This window comes from Phyllostomus discolor, chromosome 13 (assembly GCF_004126475.2).
Source record: "Phyllostomus discolor isolate MPI-MPIP mPhyDis1 chromosome 13, mPhyDis1.pri.v3, whole genome shotgun sequence".
NCBI lineage: Eukaryota > Metazoa > Chordata > Mammalia > Chiroptera > Phyllostomidae > Phyllostomus > Phyllostomus discolor.
The window spans coordinates 62461821-62477935 of NC_040915.2; the positions used below are offsets into that span (position 1 = coordinate 62461821).

At 61.3% G+C, this 16115-nt stretch overlaps 1 protein-coding gene across 4 annotated transcripts; it reads left to right on the forward strand.

Annotated features, from left to right (window-relative positions):
- The first annotated feature begins 1169 nt into the window (after window positions 1-1169).
- On the forward strand, window positions 1170-11273 carry TBX1 (T-box transcription factor 1). Of its 4 annotated transcripts, none has more exons than XM_036013904.1 (9): window positions 1170-1313; window positions 3666-3785; window positions 5039-5408; window positions 7325-7426; window positions 8303-8474; window positions 9005-9160; window positions 9785-9852; window positions 9934-10034; window positions 10389-10858. In XM_036013904.1, exons 2-9 carry the CDS (start codon window positions 3752-3754, stop codon window positions 10856-10858), a joined length of 1473 nt encoding a protein of 490 aa, XP_035869797.1. In that variant the 5' UTR covers window positions 1170-1313; window positions 3666-3751. The 4 variants fall into 4 exon arrangements, with proteins under 4 accessions (XP_035869797.1, XP_035869796.1, XP_035869798.1 ...); XM_036013903.1 differs by lacking the exon at window positions 1170-1313 and adding an exon at window positions 2943-3153; XM_036013905.1 differs by lacking the exon at window positions 1170-1313 and adding an exon at window positions 2945-3016.
- The last annotated feature ends 4842 nt before the right edge of the window (window positions 11274-16115 follow it).

Sequence of the window (16115 nt, forward strand, 5' to 3'; positions counted from 1 at the left end):
TGCTTTTGCCCCAGACGGCCGAAGACCCTCTGTGGGTGCTGGTGGTGTGCATTGTCTCAAGGAACACTTGAGTGCAAGGATCGGTGGGCTTCGTGCTTGCCAGAGATGCAAAAGAGTGCACAGGTCCTTCCAAGGCGAGCGACAAAGAGGCCGGAATGAATTCTGAATGATGGACGCACGCTGTGGATGTGCCTTTACAACGCACAGAGAGTGAGGAGAGGGGTCCCGGCCAAAAGAGTGTGAGGGTGCCCCTCTTGACTGCTCTCCTGGGGAGCCACTTGCGCTCTGAGGAGGCGGAGCTGAGAAGGCAGCGAGTGAGCCAAGATTCTCCAGGGGCCGCCTCCTGCGCGCTAGGGAAAAAAACATCCGAAATGGGACTTGAAATAGGGTTCGCTTCGGGCGGAACTCCGAAGACACTGGGGGAAGGTGGTAGTGAGTGAGCCGAGGCACGCAAGGCTCCCCGGCAGTGAGTGCTGGGGCCAATCCCAGCACCCGCGTGGGACCCCTCGCAGGGCTCAGAGGGAGAAGCAAAGGCTGCGGCCCTGTCCCTGCCAAAGAGGGGCTGCGACTCCAGCCCCCGTCTGCCACTGCCGTCTCCTGCCCTCTGCCAGACTTCTGGTCCCCATTCTGCACCATTGGTTGCCAAAGCCGAGCCTCGGTTTTAGGGCCTGTAAAATGGTCTCATAGCACCCACCTTGCAGGCAGCTGTCGGGGCGAAATGCGGGTCTGGTCTTCACTCTGCATCCGGGGCGCAGGGACCCGCCGCGAAGCCCAGGCCGCTACCGCACACCACACTCTAAGGAGGCCGATCCCGCGCAGCTCGCGACCCCCGACAGCGCTCTGCCCTCCGGGCCCCCGCAGCCAGGCCTCCTACCTCGCAGTAATGGAGAGGCGACCGGCAGGGGGAGCGAGGCGGAAGGGAGAGGCGGCCGGTCCAGGTGAGGGATGAAGACTTCCCGCAGGCAGCGGCACGGCGCGCGCGTAAGGGACGGGGTGTGCGGGGCGCGGGACCACTCGCGCGTTCCCTCTGGGCTGAGGCCTGCATGAAGGGTGGGCGGCGCGAGCGGCTAGGAGCTCGGGCGGGTCGCCGGGCGGTGGAGCGTGGCGGAGCGGGAGGGCGGTGCGGAGCCCCAGGAGGGACCGAGGGAGGGTCGGAGGAGCTCAGTACCGGTGGGCGGTGAAGGCAGCGGCTCTGCAGCGGGCCGGAGGCTCGGGCAGCCTTGCGCTTAGGGCCCCTTTGGTGCCCTCCAAGTCCAGGGCGCCAGGAGGGCCCGCGCGGGGAGCGGCAGGTCCGGGGTTCTGCAGTCGCGCGGGTGAGTATCGGTAGCGGGTGGAACAAGTCGCTCAGCAAACGGAGCCGCCGGGATCGGGCCCCTCACGTCTTCCCAGCGCCCTGTCGTGGACCGTGAAGAATTCTCTCTGCTCTGGAACTTTTAACGAAATAGCCGGCCACATAGTTCCTAGCTTGGGCAGGGAGGGGTTAATGAAGAACTGGGAGGACTCCCCTCTCCCCTCCACCACCTGGACTGCAGAGGGCCCAGGACCTCAGGAGGGTGCACCAGGAGGCTGTCCCGGAGTCTCCAGGAAGCCCCAGGGTTTTTCACTTTCACTTCTCCCTTCTCAATATCCGAGTTGTCCTGGGACTCTGGCCACTGTCTTCAGGTGTTCTCCCAGATACACTAGGAAGGCTCCCCCAGGTGCGGAGGACACAGCCACTGGCTCCCCACATGCTGGGACAAGATGCATCTCAGATAGTGCACAACCACACGCAGGAGCCCACCCCACCCAACCCCCACATAGACTGCGGGTGGGTGCAGCCACCAATGGAAAGTACCCCAGGTGACACAGTGACATGGCCCAGCACCCCTCTGGGTGCAGACTGGCAGCACTGGGTACAGCTCTTGCAACACTACCATGACCTTCCTCCACTGATGCCCCCTCCCAGCTGGACTCTCCCTTCTATTCTCCTGGAGTCCTGGCCCTGCTCAACAAGAAGGGACAGGGAAGCCTGGCTAGTCCCCATATCGCACTCCATATCAGGTCCTTGGTCCTGCCCCTAAGCCCTATAGGTCACTGTCACTGTCACAGCCCTAAATGACCACTCAGGGCTGGAGACATGCCCTAGCAACAGCTTCCCTTTGCCTCCATAGTCCACAAAGCCTGGGGGGCAGGGAGGGGCTCACTGTGCCTGAGGTCACACACACCCACCCCAGTCACACAGCACCACCTACATGCTCACCCACTGCACTCTGGCCTCACATTCTTTCCTGGGCCTCAGGCCCCAGAGTCAGTTGCTTTTGACTGGACCCAAATCCCAGGTCCCCAATTTCTTCCCTACCTCCCAGCCAGCACTGCCTGCACCCCAGGGTCTGAGGCCCTGGGACTGGAAAAACCCTGAAAGAGGCTGCCTGTCCCCTACCCCCATCCAGACAAGCACAGGCAGATGATGTGGTTGCAGGCAAAGAGGCCTTAGAAAGGAGGCCCTGACTTCCAGGGAGTCTCAGTGCGGGGCCAGAGAGGCTCCTGGGAGGCAAGGAGGCTTGATGTCTCGCTGTGGAGACACTGGACAGGGAAGCCACAGATGCCTGAGACGGTCAGAGGAGGGCCCAAAGGCAATAGATGGGGGAAGGCACAAGTCAGGCCTTTTTGTCCTGGATGCCTGGGGCCTAGAGGCCTCGAGGCCTCAGGCAGGCTTTGTCTCACTCTGTGGGGCCTAACTGCCCCAGGCAGGCAGGCTGACTGTGGAGTGGGTGGCAGCGAGGGGCAGCACACCGCGGGACTGGGAGGCCTGGACTCCGACGCGTCCTCGGCTCCCTCGGCCAGTCCAGGCCCCGCCCCTGGCCCTCCCTGCGCCTGGCCGGTGTGCAGGGAGGTCAGAGGAGCGGGCACTGCCCACCCTCCGGATGTATAAGCGTCCAGGCCAGAGGCGGGCGGTGCGCGGGTGCGCGTGACGCTTGGACTCCCGGGCTGCACAGCCTGGGCGGTGTCCCTCTGCTTGGGGTCCCCAGCCACCACAGTGAGCCAACCGAAGGGGGCCGGGGCATTTGCCGGGCTGGGTTCTGTCCTGCTGCGCTGAGGACAGGACGAAGCCACGGCCCTGGGGTTGTCTGCTTGTGGTTGTGCTGGAGCTCGAACTGCCCGTTCCTCACCCAGGTGCAGGGGTAGCCAGGGAGGAGGAGGCAGGAGGGACTGCGGGCAGGGGCAGGGCCGGTGCCCCAAGGCCTGGGGCTGGGGCTGAGCGCTGCCGGCATACCCACCTTCCCGCTGCGGCTGTGGGAGCTGACAGAGGGAGCCCTGACCTCGGCTGAGCAGTGGGATGTTCGAGGGGCACTGGTCATGGAGGTCCCTGGGAGCAGAGGCGAGGGGCCAGGAGCCTGAAAAGTCGAAGGGCGCTGTGCTCCCAGGGTGCCCCACCCGTCTGGGCCCCTTGGCTGCCACTGGCCGGGAGTGGGGGGCCGTGACGCCATAATCCCCTGGGTCTGGGCTAACGGCTGTGAGTGGCACCGCAGGCTCCCGCCCCCGGTTCCCGTGGGCTGGGCCGGCCTCGGTGCGGCTGGGTGCACGCAGTCGGAGGCGGCGCCGGCCACACCGCCGGGTGCTTATGGACGCTCGGAGCCCACTGTCTCCTCGGGCCAGTGCGTTCAGTATCGCCTCTCTGGTTGCAGCAGAGGCAGCAGAACATACTGCTCGCCTGGGCCCCGGGTCCTCCGACCGGGCGAAGCTTCACCGGCTGCTGGAATCCCCGGCCGGGATGCACTTCAGCACCGTCACCAGGGACATGGAAGGTGAGCCTTCCCGCTGCATCTGCACCCGCTCGCCCTCCGGATCCCCTGCCGCTGCTGCTGCTGCTGCTGTGGGACCCCAACGAAGAGGGTCGGCAGAGCCCGGGCACGGAGTGGGTGGGAAGGGAGCTCTGTCAGGGTGGACTCCAGGCTTTCAGCTTCAATTCTGGGGCAAAGGAAGGGCAGGCATCCTGCTCAAAGCCTGTGCACCCTCTAGCCTGGGGACCCAGCTGCAGGGACCTGCATGCAGCCAGACACAGGCCCAGAAAAGAGCCAGTGGAGGCCAGGGAGGACAGGAGAGGAGGACCAGGGAAAGGCAGCAGAGCCTTGAGCTTGGAGATGTGGGACGAAGGCAGTACAAGAGGAGAGTTCGAAGGTTAGAGAACACGGGGGAAAGAGCGAGAAAGCCGTGAGACAGCCAGGAGAAACTGAGAAAAGGGGAGGAAACGCAGAAATCCTGAAAGGAGGGCACAAAAAGGAGGAAGAAGAAAAAATAATAAAGAAAGCAAGAACAAAAAAAGTAAAGGAAAATTTAAGAAAGTCATTAAAAAAGAAAGAAAAACTTCAGTTCTTTTTTTTTTTTTTTAAAGAGGAGGGAATGAATAACAAAGAAAGACACAGAAACAAGAGGGGAAAGGCAGTCTGGAGAAACAAGCGATGAAAAATAAAGTGGAAAGAAAAGAGCGGGGCATAATAGGAAAAAGAGGAAGAGGCAGAAAAACAAATAGAAATAAGGAGAAACGAAAGAGATAGTGGAAAAAGGAAAGACGAACAGGAGGGAAAACTTAAGCGATGAAGACAAAGGTAAAAAATATAAACTGGAAAGAGAGCTTGGAGAGAAGGGAGAAGTGCAACACCGGAGGGCGGCAAAGCGAGGGGCGGCGGACGGCCCGGCGCTCTGGGGAGCCGGTCCGGGCGGTCGGGGGCCCCGGGCCGGGCAGCCGCGGCGGGCGGGCGGGGGGCCGGGGAGGGGGGAAGGGGCGGAGGAGGGGCGCGGGAAGGGGAGGGGAAGGAGGCATTGTCTCGGCGGGGGCGGGGGGGCGCGGGGCGGGGCGGGGCGGGGCGCCTCCTCGGGGCCGGCCCGCGGTGTGAGGCGGCGCGGCCCGGGGCGCAGCGCGGCGCCTGCCACTCGGCCCGGGGCGCGGGGCAGCGCTCACCTCGGCGGCGGGGCGGCGGCGGCGGCGGCCCGCGGGTCATGATCTCCGCCGTGTCCAGCCCGTGGCTCACCCAGCTCTCGCACTTCTGCGACGTTGCAGCCTTCACGGCCAGCAGCCTGAGCAGCCTGGGGGCCGCCGGGGGCTTCCCGGGCGCCGCGTCGCCAGGCGCGGACCCTTACGGCCCGCGCGAGCCGCCGCCGCGCTACGACCCGTGCGCCGCCGCCGCCCCTGGCGCCCCGGGCCCGCCGCCGCCGCCGCCGCACGCCTACCCGTTCGCACCGGCCGCCGGGGCCGCCACCAGCGCTGCTGCCGAGCCCGAGGGCCCCGGGGCCAGTTGCGCGGCCGCCGCAAAGGCGCCGGTAAAGAAGAACGCGAAGGTGGCCAGCGTGAGTGTGCAGCTGGAGATGAAGGCTCTGTGGGACGAATTCAATCAGCTGGGCACCGAGATGATCGTCACCAAGGCTGGCAGGTCAGGGCGCCCCTCTCCCTGCCGAGACCTTACCCACGTGGCGCCGGTCTCGGGCAGCGGGCTTTGGCTCGATTCACGCGAGTGGGACCGAGAAGCGGGGTGGGGGGCGCGGCCTGGCCACCTGCGGGTCCCTCTCGGCGCGGCCAGCTCCTTCACTCTCCGCGGTCCCGGCTCCAGCGACAGCCGCCTGGTGCGCCGGGCCAAGGAAGCCAGGAAGGTGGCTGGGAGAAACACCGTGGACCTGCCGCTTGACCAGCAGCCCCTAGACAGGGTGCCGCCAGAAACGGACCTGCTCGGCTTGGAGCACTCCGGGCTTGAGGGGAAGGCAGCTGCCTCCAAGGGGCCTCAGCCAGCTCACAGTGGATCCCACCTCAAAGGAAACCCGGTCTTTGGTTTCCTAGTTCAGTCTATCCCCGCTAAAGAGGGGGCAGCGGGACAATTGGAAGATTTTAGAGGAGAATCAAGACTCTAAAACAGTGTGTTCTGTTTCGTGGAGGTTGCCACCCGGGTTTCTCAGGCCTAAATTCCGGGTGATTGCGGGGCCTGTTTTGGCCGCTGGGGCCCGCTGCCTTCCAATGGCCTGTATTTGTTGTAAGGGCCCAGGGAGAAGAAGGGGAACAAGTTTTTCGATGCAACCGATTTGACCAACAGACAAAGGAGGGTGCCGGGCTGTGTCTAATGTACACAGAGAGACACCAGCTCTGTGTCCGCCTGGCCAAAGGGAGCTCAGGGCCTGTTTGCAGAGCCTTCTCGTGGTTTGTTTCCTTGCTGAGGCCGTCCTCCCTGGGAAGCCTGGGCCGCTGGAAGCTCAGCTCCAGCTCTGAGGGTCCTCTCCAGGCCCTCCTTGCTGTCGTGGGCAAAAAGGCCCCCCCCTGAGGACTGTGCCTTGGCCTCTGGTCCAGGCCAGCCCAGTAAGAGCCTTGGCACCAGCCAGGCTTCACCCCAGGAGCGAGCACTCTGCAGCACCCTCCGGCCTGCAAATGCAGGGGATGGGGGGGTGGGGGTGGTGGTGGTGGTGGTAGGCCTGTGCAGGAGGGCCAGCTCCGTGGCATTTGCTTTCTGCCCCCTGCTCCGTAGGGAGGGAGAGGAAGCCGTAGGAAGGGCTAGGGGCCAGGCCTAGTGCTACGCTGCAGGGCACAGCGGCTGGTGCGGCTGCCCATCGGGAAAGGGCCGCCCGTGGCCAGTGGCCCATCCTGGAGTGGTATAATGCCCTTTCAAGAGCTGGATCTGGTCAAGGTGGAGTCTAGGGGAGGCAGAGGTAGAGACTAGCATGGCACAAGCCAAGTCCACCCTGAGTAGCTGTGTCTTGGGGTTACGGTGGGAGGAGGGGAGTGGGAACTTGCATGAGTTTCCGAGGAAGGTAGGGAGACTCCGGCACTGGGTGGGAGGCAGGGCCTGAGAGTCTGGCACAGCCAGGGTTGTAGGCTCCATGGTTTTGGCCTCACTGAGGGATTGGGGAGTAGCCACAGACCCAGTCAAAAGAGTAACCAGGACTCCTCGGAATCACACAGACTACCCGGTTTCACTTTGTTTGATCCGGGAGCATAGATGGGGCTGGGGTGGCTGTGTGGAGTGCTGAGAACCGCTGGGACTGGGTCCTGTGGCTGGGGTGTTGCCAGCTGAGGCCAGCTCAGCAATTGCCAGGCTGGGTCCACGCAGGCAAGGGTGACAGAAGCATTGGCCATTTTTGTGCTTATAGAAACAGGACAGAGGGCTGCCCTGCCACTCCTCTAGCCCTGGCTGGGCAGGAGCCTAGTCGGGTTAGAGCGGCTGAGTGAGGGGAGATGAAATGGAGGGACCAGGCCCACAAACCAAATGCAGCAGTCGGCAGGGAGCCTGTCCTTCCCCTGGCTGGTCAAGGTGGGGCAGCCCTGCCCCTCTCCACCTAAGGTGACGTGCCTCCCTGCTGTCCCCAGGCGTATGTTCCCCACTTTCCAAGTGAAGCTTTTCGGCATGGACCCCATGGCCGACTACATGCTCCTCATGGACTTCGTGCCTGTGGATGACAAGCGCTACCGGTGAGTGCCCAGCAGGACCTGGGAGGGCACCTTGGGAAGCCATGGGTCCCTGCCTGGTGATGCCTCGGGTGCAGCCCATGACATTGGTAACTGGATGGTCCCTGGCATCTGTGCCAGCTTCCCCACCAATCTGCGTGTCCTGTTCCCTCCCCACCTGGTCAGACCCTAGACTCAAACACCCCATCTCAGAGGATCTCCAGAACTCTCATTAGGAGGTTACACAGGCTTGTTACCTCCCCACTAGCTGTAGACCCAAGGCAGCCTCCATACCTCTGGGCCGGCTTGGCCCGAAGAGGGGCAAGACCCAGTACAGAGCACCATCCTTTCTTTCCATCTCTGCCCATGTGGTGAGCGTGGGCACCCTGTCCCCTTCCCTCATCCCCAGGGAATGCTGGGCTCCCCCTGGAGCAGGGCAGGAAAGGTGGGGTGAGTGGGAAAGATTACGCAGGGCGGGTCTTAGCTGCCTGGACAATTAACAGCAATTAATAAAGAACATAGTTTTCCTTGTGCCCCAGGCCCCCTGCGGGGCGAAATCCGGGCTCCCTCTGAGCAGTGACACTGGAGGCCAGCGCTGGGAAGCCCAGAACAGGCAGACCCGCATGCGGCGAAAAGTGGCAGCAGAAGCTCAGCCTCCCTCCTCCCTCCTCCCGCCTCCCCCTTTGGTGCTTGGCTTCCTGCTGTCTTGTGTATTGGGACAGGAGGGAGTTTTCTGTTTTCTCTACAACCCCCTCGGAAAAGCTCTCAGCCCGCTTGGCAGCCGAAGCCTTGATTTCACCGATAGGGAAACTCATCTGAGGCACTTTCTCGGGGTTCACTCGGCAAGGCCCTCTCGGTTCATCCCCACATGACGTGACCTGTGCTCCGGTGCCGCCCCAGGTACGCCTTCCACAGCTCCTCCTGGCTGGTGGCCGGGAAGGCAGACCCTGCCACTCCAGGCCGAGTACACTACCACCCTGATTCGCCTGCCAAGGGTGCACAGTGGATGAAGCAAATTGTGTCCTTTGACAAGCTCAAGCTGACCAACAACCTGCTGGATGACAATGGCCACGTGAGCGACCCTCTTCCCCAGGCTACCACTCTGTCCCCCCTGCATGTCCTCTGGAGCCCCTGCTGACCGCAACCAGAGGCAGAGCTTGGGCAGCTTGGGGTGTGGATGAGGGACAGGCTGCAGAAAGCAGCCCTCTGGTCAGGGGCTTACAGAGCCCAGTGGACCTCGGGCCTGGGAGGGTGGCCACCGTGCTTCCCTCACCCCATTCCTGATCTTTTGCTGGAGATTTTTAACTGGGAAAAAATGGGGGTGAGTGTGGGAGGGTAGGTGCAGGAGGCTTTTACGGGATCCAGGCTGGTGGTGTGGGTCGCTGTAGTTCTTGAAGATGCAAGGAAAGAGAACTATGCCCCAGAATTTTTCCACCCGGGAGCATCTTTCCCGGGGGCCCCTAGTTGGCCACATCTGCTCAGGTCGTGGCCAGGCCTCCTTTAGGGAGTTCAGGGTTTTGCCCAAGTTCTCCGGGATGTTCACTGCCTGTTCACAGGCCTTGGCCAGTTTCCTAGCTCCCGCCTCGCCATCTTGTCTTCCAGATCATTCTCAACTCCATGCACAGATACCAGCCCCGCTTCCACGTGGTCTACGTGGACCCCCGCAAAGACAGCGAGAAGTATGCCGAGGAGAACTTCAAAACCTTCGTGTTTGAAGAGACGCGCTTCACCGCCGTCACTGCCTACCAGAACCACAGGGTGAGGCCCTGAGGACCGGCACCTTCAACACTTATGAGATGGGGTGCAATTGTCAGTCCCTGCCTGGGGAACAGAAGGTTTGGACCTGCAAGTTGTGGGCCCCAGTGGAACAACCCGCATGCAGCCCCACCCCCAAGGGCCTCAAGCAGCCCCCTCCCCTCTGCCGCAGGACGTCCCAGCCTCCTATCAGGTTGACCTCTCAAGCAGCAACTGTCAATGTGCCCTGAAAGTTTGTTTTCCAAACCATTCCGGAAACTTCCCGTCAGGGGCCAGATCTGAGATTTACCCAGATTCCTAGGGCGCCCCTTCGCTCTTCTGCAGTGCCGGGTGGGGGTGGAGATGACCGCATTCCCATCCCAGCTGGGGGGCTCAGGGTCTCCATCCCAACTACTTGGGGTCCCCAAAAGGGTTCCTTCCCAAGAAAGGAGACTCCTGGCAGACCCCCGAGGGAGAAAGGCACAATCTCCGTGGGGGAGGGGTAGCTGCGGGCCGGTTCTTGTCAGCAGAGAGCGGAGGGCTCCTTTCTGGAGGAGCCCCTCTTAACACTCCGCAGCTCTCCGCAGAGGTCCGATGGCCCCCAGCGCAGGGGCTCGAGCCGCTTGCTCAATGTCCTCTTCCCCGCAGATTACACAGCTCAAGATCGCCAGCAACCCTTTCGCCAAAGGCTTCCGAGACTGCGACCCAGAAGACTGGTGAGTGTCCTCCGAGGAGACCCTGAGCTCCGGCGCTTGCATAGTGCGTTTCTTGACCCACCGCCCGCCTCCCTCCCACAGGCCCCGTAACCACCGGCCCGGCGCGTTGCCGCTCATGACTGCCTTTGCGCGCTCGCGGAACCCGGTGGCCTCTCCCACGCAGCCCAACGGCGCGGAGAAAGGTAGGGCCGGGGTCGTGGAATTCGGGCCGCGGCTCTCCGCGCGCTCCGCCCCTGGGAGGAGGCTGCGCCTGGCCTTGCCCGCGCCTCAGGGGCGCTCGCGGCCTTCCCGCCGCTTGCACAACGGCCGTGGCGGCGGGCAAGCGCGCACTCGCCCGCCCGGCCCGACGGCTGAGCCTCGCCCTACCGCCCGCCCTGCTGCCCGCGGAGGGGCGCGGGCTCCTGGGGAGGGCCAGGGTCTCTGCCGGTTCGGGGAGAAGGGGCGGGGAGCAGTCTAGCACCTCCTTTTGCCGGCGGCACTCTCGCGGGTCCCTTCTGCGGTTCGGCCCCTGCGCTCACCATCGGCCCTTCTCGCAGACGCGGCCGAAGCCCGGCGAGAATTCGAGCGCGATGCAGGCGGGCCGGCAGTGCTCGGGGACTCCGCACCTCCGCCACCGCTGCTGGCGCGCGTGCTGAGCCCCGCGCTGTCTGGGGCTGGCGGCGCCGGCGGCCTCGTGCCGCTGGCGGGTGGGCCCGGAGGCCGGCCCAGCCCCCCGCACCCCGAGTTGCGCCTGGAGGCGCCCGGCGCGTCGGAGCCGCTGCACCACCACCCCTACAAGTACCCGGCTGCCGCCTATGACCACTACCTCGGGGCCAAGAGCCGGCCGGCGCCCTACCCGCTGCCTGGCCTGCGCGGCCACGGCTACCACGCGCACGCACACACGCACCACCACCCTGTGAGCCCGGCGGCCGCCGCCGCCGCCGCCGCTGCCGCGGCCGCTGCGGCCGCCAACATGTACTCGGCGGGGGCCGCGCCGCCTGGCTCCTATGACTACTGCCCCAGATAACGCGGCTCCCGGCCCGTGGGCTCCGGCAGCCCTGAGGCCGGCAGGGAACGCGCCCCAGCCCCGGGCCACCGCGGGTCCCCCCTTCCCCAGCCTCGCAGCCATGGGGTCCTCCACCCTTCGCCCAAGCGCTGTCGAAGGACCTGATTCTACAGCTCAAGCGCCACCGTGGCCTTCCCGCCCCCCAGGCCCAGAGCCACGGGCCGCGCCGCCAGTGCCAAAGCGCCCGGTCAGCGCGGAAGGAAGTGATATTTATTGTTCTCCGCGAGACCGCGTCGGCCCGGGCCCGGCCGGCAGTTGCAGTGTAGACCCGAGAGCCCTGTCTACAGGCGGTGTAGATACGTGTAGATATGTGTAGATACTGTAGATACAGTGCTGTCGGCGACTTGATAAACAGTTTCGCCTCTTTTGGAAGCTGCCTGCGTGTCTGTTTATTTGCGATTAGTTAGATCACACGGGCGATCTCGGAGACTTAGGGGTCTGCCCAGCCCTAGTACCTGCAGGCGGCAGGTCGGGCCTTGGGCGGAGCGGGGGTCCCTGCAATGCCCTCCGCGCCTTATTCCAGAGCCTCTCCCTGCCCCCTCCGGGTTTGCCCTCACCGCCCCCTCCCAGCTTTCCTCGGCCTTGCCCGCAGCTCCTTCCCCACTTGGACCTAGCAGCTTCACCCCAACCTCCCCCAGGCTGTGGGTACCAGGGCTCCACCCAACCCCAAGTGTGCATCCGGCCTTTTTACTTAAATTCCTCACACGGGCTGTTATCTCCCTTCTAGGATTGGGCCCACGCCCGGGCCTGTTTTCAGGACCAATGCTAGTTCTGCGTGCTTTTCCACGGAAGCTGGGAATGACTGTCACGACAGAACATTGTCACTGGGGATTGGAAAGGGAGAAGCCCGGACTCTGATAAAGGAAAGACAAAAACAGGCAGTACGGCTCTTCTAGCGTTTCCCCTGGCCGTCCCTCGCCCCCGCCTGCGCTTCCCCCTGTTTATTGACTCTATTCACTGTGAGTGTCCCCACGGAGTGACCTGGACAGGGGGCACAATGACAGTGGTCATGAGTCATCTTAAAACCTGTCTGTGAAGCATTTTTCCCAGGCCAGGTGGTGAGGGACCTCTCCCCGTTAACTCAACACCAGGGATGGGACAGAGGAACCCTTTGATCCCTCCCTTCCTGAGTCCTGGCAGGAAAAGCTGACAGCCAGTCAATGTCAAGGCTACTAACTTGGACACAAAATGAACGGGAAATGCGAGTGGTTGAGGTTCTGTCCCAGTGTTTGTGGCAATCACAGCCACACGGCAATGGCAGCCTGATCCCACCTCTCCAAGGGCACGGCCAGGAATTTCCTGATGTCTGTCCTGGACTGGACGCTTTCTTCCCAGCCGAGTTTGCCCTGGGGGTGAGAAGTGGCTGAGAAATTGGATGTCAGGACTGGGTCCCATGAGGTGGGTCTAGGATGGGAGTGGGTGACCAAGGCTGCTGAAGAGTGAGCTCTGGAACCAGGGCTCCCCAAACCCTTAAGTGCGTCTGTTGTCAGAGTGTGAACACTTGCGACATCTGCTCAAGTGGCCAGCAGGCTCCGTAGACACAGCTTCAGGGATGTACTTCCCTAAGGAAAACTCTGGACACCCATCCCTTATGGACATCTGTCCACTCCCCACTGCAGATGTCCTGCTGGGAGCAGCCTGTTTCGAATTTGCACCACAAATAGACCCACACCCTTCCTTGTCGTGGGAGGCCTGCAAGAGTGATGGGCTGTGTTTGGCCCCTCAGAACCAGTGTCTCCTATGGCTGCTGGGCACCTCTCCATGGTCCACTGTGATTCGCAGGCCTCCCTCTCTGCACAGTTTGGACATCCAGGCCATGGGGTGGTGGGGGGGTGTGAGAATATCAGTTGGAGAGATCTCTGTTTTGCTTTTGTTCAAAGCTAAAGTGAGGAGAAACACCGCTCTGGACTAGTGATGGTGTCTGGTGTCTGCAGAAGACAGGACACAGCCGACACCTGGACCTTTGGTGTACAGCTTGCCATCCTTGTGCACGTGACCCCTCCCACATTAAGCCACTTGAGGTGGAGAGCCACACTGCTGTCCAAGATGGTGGCCACTAGCCAGAGGGGGCCATTCACATTTTAATCAATGAAAATAGAATAAAATTAAACATTGAGTTCCTCACTGGCTGCGTCCCGAGTACTAGGCACTACATATGAAGGCTTGCCCTGTACTGGAGAACAGTCCCCAAAGCCATGGTGTTCTCCCCTCTGCTTGGCAGATGAGTTTGCCCAGCTAAGGACTTCTTATAAATGGGATCGTGCAGTGGGGTGCCTGGGCTGGCTGTCCCATGCTGCTGCTCACTCAGCAGTTCTCAAGGCTGACCAGTGTCCAGTGTTCAGTGAGGGGCATGTGGTTGTTTTAGGATGGGCGCTTCAGTGTTTGGTGCTGAAGGCAGAGCTGGCTCCTCCGGGCTACCCTGCTGTGTGCAGGCCGTACATCACCTCTCGAGGTTACTGTGCCTTGAATCCTGGGGCAGGGTGCTGAAGGAAGGGCTGGTTTAGGTTACCCAGCTTCTACTGGGGGCTCCGAATTTTGGAAAGGCTCTAAGGCCATCTCTTAGTCATTCATTCCTGAAACGTGGTTGGTGAGTACCCGCAGCTGCAGGCTCTGGCCACTGTCATATGGGGCTGACATGACCGTGGGCATCTGCCCCCGGACAGTCCTTGACTTCCTTGTGAAGTATCTGTCCCAGCAGCTTCCCTTCAGGGACCGTCTTCTTCTCACTTCCATTTCTCTCACTTGCCTGTCCTTTCTATGAGCTGCTGTGCTGTGCAGGGCTTGGGGACCTATCCAATCTGCCTCCTCATGGGCTCACCCCTCAGCTGTTGGAGGCCCCCACAGCACCTCCCTTTGGGTCCCCCAATTGGCCAGAGGCCCCTCACCTGTCTCCAGGTGTCCAGCTGCCAGGATGGGGGAGGACAAGAGTTTGGGCTAGTGAGGACCTCAGAGATCTTCTGTTCAAAAGATCCCAGACTCCTTAACCCTCAATGTCCTTCAAAAAACAATAGACACCCACCCTGACTGGTGTGCTCAGTGGATTGGGCATTGCCCTGCAAACTGAAGGGTTGCAGGTCCCATTCTTGGTCAGGGCACATGACATGCCTAGCTTGTGGACCAGTCCCAGGTTGGGGGCATGCAGGGGGCAACTGATTGATGTTTCTCTTGCATTGATGTTTCTCTCCCTCTCTTTTGCCCTCCCTTCCCCTCTCTTTGAAAATAAATAAGTAAAAACCTTTCTAAAAAACAATAGACACCCGATGTGTAAAATAGGTAAATTCCTAGGTGGAGGAGGGGTGAGTCTGTCCACTCCCACCCTTCACTCTTGTGGGTCCCATGTGAGGGGTTTAAAGAGCCCACGGACCCTAGAGTGTGGTGGGATATCTCCAGACAGCCCAACTCCCTGTTTTCAAAGGAGGAAGACCAGTCAGGAACCACTTCGACCACTGTCCTCAGCTGTGGAGCCTCCATCTGTGACTTAAACATTCTAGCTCCCGGGCAGGCTTGGGAAATTCTGCCCTGCTGCTTAGGATGTCCCAACACCAACAGCTGGCGTTTTGGAGGACTCAGCAAGTGCCAGGTGCCCTGAAGCCCCATGGTTGCTGCCTTCTGTCATCTAAATCTCAGAAAAGCCACAATGGGGGAGCTCTGATAATGACCCCATGGAACACAGGGTGTTGTCCACAGTCTTATGGGTGGTTCAAAGACGCTCCTGGCTAGGACCTTCCCTTGTATTTCCACTTAAGTAAAGCTGGTGATTCTGCATGCCTTTATAAAGACAAAGAGAAAGCACCAGAAACCAGCATGCTGAGGAGCTGTATGGTGCTGCAGATGTGGGCACAGGTCTCTTGGCAAACATCATGGAGGGGCTGGTTACAGTCTCCCCCTTGGAAACATTTGGGGTGCAGAGGCTGTGTGATGAAATTTGGCCACAAAATGAGGGGAGCTTAAAGCCCAGAGTTGCAGAGGGAAGGGGGGTCCTTGTGTTGTAGGGCTCCAGTCTCCGCCCCAGGGAGCTGCAGCCCCCCTCTTCTCTAGCTGGGGAAGTCCACAGAGTGTGTGGGACCCATATGACTGTGGCTGGGTGAACGCACGGCACTGATCTCCAGGTGTGCTGCAGATCAAAGCGCCTGAGCACCGGAGAATTCCCGGGGCCACAGCTGTCGGGGGCAGAGCTGTGTGCAGGCAGAGGGAAGGTGGGGGTGAGGAGCTGCTTCTAGGACCAAAGGGATGATTCCGGGGGTGGCAGGAGCGCAACCCAACCTGGGGCTGGGTGCGAGGGAGACCACGCTCACTGGTTCTGAGGGCCTGTGCCTCAGTTTCCCCTTAATGCTGTGGTGCTGACCCCTGTCTGTGCATCTAATGTGCCTGCCCATCCTGACCCCAAATACCTCCTCCCAGCTACCCTCACCCCTCAAAGCCACCTCTGTGTCCTGCCAGGGAGTAGGTGGGGGATGTGGCCCTGGGGCCCAGTGGTGGCACCCAGCCCTGAGAGGGGAGGACGGGGTAGTTTCCTGGTCTACCTCACACATTTTCTGTATTTAAAAAAAATACACAGCCGTGCCTTTGATTCGATTCCCTTTCCTGCTTGTCGCACTACTTCAAACCAGATGGCTCACGAGATGAAGTTCTGGAGTCTCGGCGTCTGTTCCGCTGCCGCCAGGTCTGTGTGTGGGAGACAGCAGAACCAGAGGTGTTTTGTTAAAAGCAGCTCACGTGGGGGAGAAGCTTAGGCCTTAATAGCAGTAATTAAATTATCTTCTTAATTATAAAGAGGAATGGCATTGTAGACATCCTTTATCTATCAGTTTTCAATTGCGCAAAGTAAGCACTTAATCCTCTCCTTCCAGTGGCTGCCACCCGCTCCCCCCCACCCCCCCGCCATCCCCACCCCCACCCCTGGGCTCACTAGGGCTGCTGCTGCCACGGAGACATCCCTCAGGGGCACGTGAGGGTGTGTCAGCTATGTCAGCGACATTAAGATGGCTCGAGTTCCTCAGCTCAGCATCTCTGAAGTCGGGACTCATCTCTAGCAAAGGGACTGCCAGTGTGACTGGAGGCCTTTTCCTTGGGGACTCAAGCACCTTAGACTGGACGGGGCCCAGATCTGAGGAATTTGGTTATCCCTTCAGTCACATATTTATGTGAGCCTGCTGAGCCCCGGCCAGGGAGGGGGGGGGGGTGTGGCGGAGCGCCCCTGGGTGCTGACATCTCACCC